The 8,278-nt window shown below is 30.6% G+C and overlaps 1 protein-coding gene across 1 annotated transcript in view; it reads right to left on the bottom strand.

The window, feature by feature from the left end:
- The window catches only part of LOC122271279 (protein FAM133B-like), a 7,902-nt gene extending 1,600 nt beyond the window's left edge, over window positions 1-6,302 (bottom strand). The window contains exon 1 of the mRNA XM_071181023.1: window positions 6,194-6,302. Within this exon, the coding sequence (XP_071037124.1) occupies window positions 6,194-6,302 (109 nt within the window). The remainder of the gene's footprint in view (window positions 1-6,193) is intronic.
- Window positions 6,303-8,278: the final 1,976 nt, after the last annotated feature.

Raw genomic sequence — 8,278 nt, 5'->3', positions numbered from 1 at the left:
TAAATCAAGTTGTTAAAAAATTTTTAAGTTTACAAAGATTAAAAAAGCAATTTTGTTAATATTTATTTCATTTCTAATTTGAAAATTACAATCAAAAGAGAAATTTTTAAAAAGTAAGTATTCGGCCCCATCACTATTCGTTACATCACTAAAAATGATTGAACACAATAAAATGTTAAGTGAAGTTGGTAAAAAAAGTATCAAAGCTCTCTCAATTGAACTGAAATAGTACTTCTTGACCTTCTGATGATAGTACTTCTTGACCTTTCTGTGATGTTTAAATTTTTTCTTGTTCGACAAAAAAATCGGGAAATTTTATAATTAAAATTTGAAACATCATAGGACTTAAAGCAAGTCCACTGGGTTGTTGTTTGACATTAGAAAAAATCTGTTCACATAAATTGGTATCAAAAATCAGTGCTACTATTGCTATTTTATACTTACTTCTTCGAGGAGGACCTTGGCTTCCTTTACCTTATCCTCCAATTTTCGATTTTTTTTCTTTCCAGATCTCTTTCTACTTTATCAAACCATCTTTTTCTAGGGTGCCCGACCTTCCTCTTTCCCTCTAGTTTTACTTTATAGATTTTCTTTGTTGTTCTTTTCTCACTCATTCGCTTCAGATGTCTGAGCCATTGTATTCATTTTATTTTTATTAAATTTATTATATCTATTCCTTTACATAGATATAATACTTAACTTTAAGTTACTAATTCTCCTAAAATCCCCATCTTTGATTGGTTCATATATTTTCCTGAGGATCTTTCTCTCAAAAGTCATAAGTATTTTTTCTTCATCATGAGTGATAGTCCAAGTTTCTGCTGTTTATAGGACAGTGTGTCTAATTATTGTTTTATTTAATTCTAGTCTCAATTTTCTTGATAGCAGAAAAGATTTAAACAACTTAAGCATTGAAGGATAACATCTGTTTCCAGCTGCCAGTCTAGCCTTTATCTCCTGATTTAATTCCTTTTTTTTTCAATGATAATTGAGCCAAGATATTTGAATTTTATCATCCTTTCAAAACCAAGTTCAGTATTTACTGCACTCATGGTTGGTCTGTTTTCTCTGTCAATAACAATGCATTTAGTTTTTTCCCTTTTAACCAAAAGTCCCACAAGTTGTGCCTTCTTTTCTAAATCCTTATATGTTTATATTAGACATTTTTCTGCTCTACTATTTTATACTACATTTGACTATTTAAACAATATAAATATCTTAGTTAATAAAATTTACCGTAAAATGCTATGTTTCCATTATGATACGAGGGTTGCTATTTATATTTCTGGCCTAATAATGAAAAAAAAAAACAAATATGTAGGATCAAAATTGGTTTTATTGTTTTTCAAAATATTCTCCATGATGATCAATACACTTTTGCATGCGTTTGAACCAATTTTCAAAGCACTTTTTCCAGTCCGATTGAGGTAACTATGCGTTTTGAATGCATCAACTGCTTCTTCGGGGTTTGAAAATCGTTGTCCACGTAATTTATTTTTGATGTGTGGGAATAAGAAGTCATTGGGTGCCAAATCAGGGCTGTACGGCGGATGACCCATCAGTTTGATCTTTCGCTCCGTCAGAAATGCCTTTGTTTGAGTCGATGTACGAGAGTTCGCATTGTCATGATCAAGAATGATTCGCCTGTTCTTCTGCTTTTTTCGAATTTCTCCGATGACTTCTGGCAAACAAATGGTCGTGTACCATTCAGAATTGACCGTCCTGCGTTGCTCTAACGCCACTGTTGCCACATGACCGTTAATGCCGAAGAAACAGGCAATCATTTGTTTCGATGTGCTTCTTCCTCGAACAACTTTTGTTGGTTTTGCCTCGTCTTGGAAGACCCATACAGTTGATTGCTGTTTTGTTTCCGGCTCATATGCATAGATCCATGATTCGTCACCTGTGTAGATGTTATACACAGCCTTTGATGTACCTTGAACGTATTTTTCCAACATTTCCTTGCACCAATCGACACGAGCCTTTTTTTGAGCATTTGTCAGATTATGCGGGATCCAACGCGAACAAATTTTTTTTTACCCTCAAATATTCATGCAATATTTTATTGATGCTAGTCATACTAATGTCCAAAGACGCCTCTATCTCACGGTATGTCACATGATGATCTTGCTTTATCAGTTCACGCACAGCATCGATCTTTTCTGGCACAACAACGGATTTTGGATGACCCGCACAGGATTCGTCCTAGATCGAACATCGACCACGTTAAATTCGTTATACCAATTTTTTACAGTGCTGTAGGATGCCGCTTTATCGCTGAATAAAGAATTAAGTTCATCGAAGCACTCTTGTCTTGACAATCCACGTCGAAAGTTATGAAAAATAATGGCACGAAAATTTTCACGATTCAATTCCATTTTTTGAAAGAGAAGAACTTTTCAATTTACTGTCAACTACACAAATGAAGCTATAATATTAAATCATCTGCTGAATTTATGTTTAAAAATATCAAACTTTCGATTAAAATCGTCTGCGGTCGCCTAGCAACACTTACTGTTGCCAAGGCCAGAAATATAAATAGCAACCCTCATATCAACTAACATAATTACAGCTCATTATTATAAAAATATGAAAGGTCATTTTTTAGCCCTGTATTCAAACAATTTTAGATGTGAATAAATTGCAGATTACTTCTATTTACTTTTTTCATTGCATTTAATTTTCGCATAGTTTGCTTCATTCATAAGAATAGTGTAGCAAAGAGATTTGTGCCTTATTGCAGTTTTCAATATGGATGCATTAAGCTAAATAAGCTTCACTTTTCATTATAGATGCATTCTTAAAAATTCAGTGAAATTAACGAATTTAACATTTTTCATAATCTGCATTTCTGTGTTTACTATTTTTTAATTGAATCAAGTGTGCTTACTCTTATTCTGACTTAAATAAACATACAATCGGACTTCTATTTAACAAACTTCCAAACTTTTTCGAAGGACCAAGAACATTTTTAAAATTTCTTCGTAAATTAACTTCTAAATAGCGAAGTGAATTGTCTATTTAACGAACTATTCTTTGAGATCCACTTTCCCTATTTCCCAAAATATTTCAGAACATTTCAAGCTTGTTAACGAATTTTATGGGGGATATGACCTTGAATTGATTTTCGAAACCACTTAGCTTTTAGAGAAAACAGTAAAATTCCTTTCCTTTTTTGTTTGCATTTCGAATGAGAAACTCAGACATAATTAACAGATTTTATTTAACAGATTACAGATTAATTAACAGATATCAGTAGCAATTTAAACCTAAAAATAATGTGGTAGTATATAAAATTACTTATATAATAAATGCAGCTTAAATTTCATACACAAATGTAACTTTTTTTTAGTTGAAAATCTGTGTAGTATGATAGTGTAACACTGGATAATGTTTTGTTCTATTCTTGCTTTCCATGCAGATTTCTTTTATGGTTGGGATTAATAAAATAAATAGTAGATACTAATTTACAAGATAAAGGTGTATCAATTGCTATTTTAATTATGTCTAGTGTTTATAAATTTAGAACCTATTTTGTGTTGATTAAGTATTTTAAGGGGTGATTTTCTATTTAACGAATTTTCCATATAATGAACTTATTATCAGGATTTAACAACTTTGTTAAGCAGAGTACTTTATTAAGATTTATTGAATTTTATTTATCTCATCTTCTTAGCAATGCCCATAGTATTTGTAATACTTTATTATTATCTATATTAACTTCTACTATATCAGCAGATAACATATGCATATATTCATTTTTTTATTAAAATCGTTGCAAATTAAAATATATTTTTTAATTATTATATTAATGTATTTGAAAACATATCTTTATGCTAAATTAAAAATTATATGTCTTGCAGAATCAATATGTCAAACATTTGTGCTCCTTAAAATAAACCTTAAATAAACTGAAAATAATTAAAATAAACTGATTCATAGTCAGAAATGGGTAGGTAAAAAAAAAAAATCTTTTTTTAAATAAAAATTAAATCTCACTTAATAACATTTGTTAGAATGATTATATTTTCATATATAGCAGTTTAATTTACAGTTTTAAAGGTAATGGACAAACTAAAATTCTTGCTCACCACTATTTTCAGATTTTCACTTTTTTGGTGACTGAAACCATAAAAGGGTGCAGTAGAATTGAAACATATTTATTGTAAAAAATAGTAATACAGTAGGGAACCGATTATCCGGAACGATCGGGACCATCGCTATTCCGGATAACTGATTTTTCCGGTTTTCTGAATCTCAACAAAAAGCCGTTTTTTTTTTATTGTTAAACCCAACTAAAAAAAAAAGAAAATATTTGGATATAATCTTAAAAAGAAGAAAAAAACGATGAAGTAATACTCTAATGATTATTTCCAAAATGATGGTAAGGTAAACAAACATCTTTAAAAAAAGAACGAAAAATCCTGAAATCTTATGAGGAAAAACGCATTTTTTTGAAAAAAAATGGCTGGAAAATTTTTCGAATTTCGTTCCGGTTTTTTGATCTTCCGGTTTTCTGATTTCCGGATAACGGGTNTTTTTTTTTTTTTTTTTTTTTTTTTTTTTTTTTTTTTTTTTTTTAGTGTGGTTACAACAAAGTTTCAATGATTCTAATATTATCTACAAATCAGCAAGAATGTTCCCATATGCATCATGTTCATGTCCGCATGCTAACTTTCTTAGCTAAAATTCCATTTGTGACTCACAATTTCTTTGGGATACTTATTTATTGAGCAAATTTCTAATTATAAGTAAATTATAAGTCTTTTTAGCAAATTTCTTGTGCTATGGTCTTAAGGGTTTTCCGAAGTAGCTTTTTTATATTTACCCACATTTTGCATGTGATGACTAAATATTGGATAGTAGTGGGATTTGAAGCACAACATTTTACAGGCCAAAACTTACTCGTCTGCTCGAAAAACTCATTCACCAATGACGAGTGAAAATTTCATGGCCTGATATAAACTAGACTATAAACTTGATTGATCGTTTGTCGTAATTCCATTCATTGTACATGATGTCTAATGATAATAACGGATGCAGGTCTACATAAAATATCAAATAAAGGCTTGAAAACATTTGAAAAGAGATAAATTTATTACAAATATAAGGAATTTTAATTGAAAACTAATATATATTTGATATCTTCTTCAGCACGACAGCCCCTTACAGGCCTTGGCTGCCTCAACCACGCGTAGCCTCCAACACCTATCCATGGCGACTTTTTTCCAGTTGTTAATCTTTAGTAGTGTCATCCAGCCATCTAGTTGGAGGTCTTCCTCTGGCCCGAGATCCAGAAGGATTATTGAAGGTGGCGATTCATAGTGCATTGTTTTCTGGACCTCTCCAGATATGACCAGGCCATCTTAATCTATTGCTTCGGATGACCTGCACTATCTGTGGCTGTCCATAGAGTCTATATAATTCAAAGTTGTATCTGATTCGCCAACAGCCTCTTTCCTGTACTGGGCCAAAAATATTTCTAAGGATTTTCCTTTCAAAAGCACCAAGGGTACACTGAGTTTCTGCATTTAGTGTCCATGTTTCACTTGCATAGAGCAATGCAGGTAGAAAAAGAGTCTTATAAATTTTAATTTTGGTTTTTCGTCTGATAAGCGTGATCGTAATTGCTTTCTTCGTCCAAAAAAATACTTGTTTGCCATTTTAATTCAGTTGTCTACTTCTGTTCTTATGCTGTTTTGGTCATTGATCATTGTTTCAAGGTATTTGAATTCATTAACCTTTTCAAAATTGTAACCATTTATGAATAAAGGATCATGATTTACAGTGTGGCTGGAGATTCCATAAATTTAGTTTTATCTTCGTTGATGGTAAGGCCCATATTAGTGGCAGAAGTTTCAAGAGCCAGATAGGCCTCTCTCACTGCTCTCTCTGACCTTCCTATGACATTGGTGTCATCGGCATATTTGATATAGGATAAACAATTTTTATTCTATTTTTTTTTTTTTTTTTTTTTTTTTTTTTTTTTTTTTTTTTTTTNTTTTTTTTTTTTTGACATTTAAAGAAAAATTTGCTCAAGCGCACTTTTATCATCTTAGCATAAACAATACATTTTCAACATTTATAATAGATAGTTATTTTTTTTTTTTAAATTAGTGTGAATGCAGAAAGCTGTTCTTTTATTGGATTTAGGATCTGCAAATTTTTGACACTCTTTGTTGTTTTGTTTTACCATTTTCATCAGTGTCACTTAGTACTTCTTTAGCTTCCGCTACCATTTCTAGAACCAACAACACTGTAAAAGTGTTGTTGGAATTCTGCATTTCCTGCAAATTCATCATTTCTGCAAATTTCTAAATTTCTGCATTTTCATCAACTGATGCATGAACATCAAACGTGTTGTTTGAGGAGTTTTCCCCTAACTGTAACTTTTCTCTTCGTCATCGTTATTATCAGAAGTTACTGTTTTTCTTCTCAAAACATAATAATTTCAATATTTTTTGTAAATGTCAATAGAATTTCTGAATAAGAGACGCGGGAATTTGTTACTTTCATAAACAACAGAAACGGGTATTATTGACATTATAAGTATATAATTTGAGACAGTACTATTAAAGCAATACAATGCAATCAGAAAAATAAAAAAGGTGCAAGAACAATGGATCAAGATTCAACTGTATTGATTCAAAAGCAAATTTATCAGATTTGTGTGCTTAGAACAATTTTTCTTATCTATTTATCATTGACCTAGTCATTTTGTTTGTCACTTCAAATTAAAAAAATATATTTACAAATATTGTCTAGATATGCCTGGGAAAAAATTTTAACTACGACTTTCTATTAGTATCTGTTCCTATGCAATTCAGCTTTATTTTGTGCAATCCATTTATTTTATGCAATTTAGTTTAGCTGTAATGAAAATTCTTATATTTAGTTCATACAATAAATTTAAAAAGTTTCTATTTAGTAGATATGACTTTTACAGATATTTTTAATGCCAAGAAATATATAATTTGGATCTATTATTGGGTATTTATGATGATTATGTGTTCAATTGAAGAAGAAAAAAACGATGCCATTTTTATCAGTTGTTAATTAATTCTCAAAAGTTAACCCTGTGACTGTGATGTTAGTAGTTTATCTCTGAAAATTTAAAGCATTTTCCTATGTTATTTTAATGATTATATAATATTTTTCTAAAAAGACATCAAGAAAAATAAACTCAATATACTTTTAAAAAATTTAGTGTGCCTAAGATAATAAAATTATGAGAAATTAAATCATAGAAATATTTTTATTTCTAGGGTTCAACGAAATATTTCTAAACCATATATTTAGTTGATTAGTTTATTAAATTCTTTATATTGTACTATTTTTTTCTAACTGTGTATACGATTTGAATTTTGAAGTGGTTGGTTTGCTTCTATTTCGAGAGGGCCCTCAATTGAAAATTATTGTTTTAACAAATTAAAAGTCCTCTGGCTTGGACCAATAAAATCCGTGATTATTTTGATGAAGTATTTTTGTTCAAAAAATTTTGCTTCAACAATTTAGATTCTTTCTTACTTATTAACATTGTTTCTGTTTACTTTCTTCAGCAATAAGTAGAGGCTTTCGATGTTTCTATTCCCTAATAAAATTTCTTAAATTATATATGATGAATAAAATCAACGTTCGAAAGCAATTGGCAGGGTCACCCAAGCCCGATTGGTTAATGGTAGTGAGTTAAGAAGGATCCCAAAAAAGTCCAAAGTTTCTGAAGCTCTGGCAACCCCTTTTTATGAATACAGTGGAAAGTCGCGTATCCGGAATCGGCGAGACTTTCCGAAGTGCGGATAATCGATTTTTCCGTATAATAGACCCCCAAGGTAAACAGAGATTAAAATGATCTGAATCTAAGAAGCAGAAATTAAATAACATTATTTTTCGGGCAATAATGTTTTAGTATTAGAATGATATCTAATCAATCAAAAACAAAATATTTAAAAAAAAATAATTATTGCTATTATAAAAATAAATATAGGAAACTAAAAAAATTTACAGTTATGAAAATATTAATTGCTCTCTCCGCCATTTTGAACTAGAACGTTTCAAGCAAGAAGGGGAAATTCCCGTCATTCATTCATTAAGGTGGGTAGGTGAAGAAGCAAAATTCATTTCCTTCTTACTTGTCATTCAAGTTGAAGGGGGGGAAGTGACAAGTTCTTATTTTCTCTCCTGTCATTGGCTATCAATCAAGCATAAAGGCGTGGCATGCTGATTGGGTTCTCTTTATTTTTTCTTGTGTGACTAAAGGGGATTCCCCCTCCACTTTAAC

Source organism: Parasteatoda tepidariorum, chromosome 5 (assembly GCF_043381705.1).
Source record: "Parasteatoda tepidariorum isolate YZ-2023 chromosome 5, CAS_Ptep_4.0, whole genome shotgun sequence".
NCBI classification, from domain to species: Eukaryota; Metazoa; Arthropoda; class Arachnida; order Araneae; family Theridiidae; genus Parasteatoda; species Parasteatoda tepidariorum.
The sequence above is the reverse complement of the archived record's forward strand: the minus strand, read 5'-3'. Positions and strand labels throughout refer to the sequence as shown.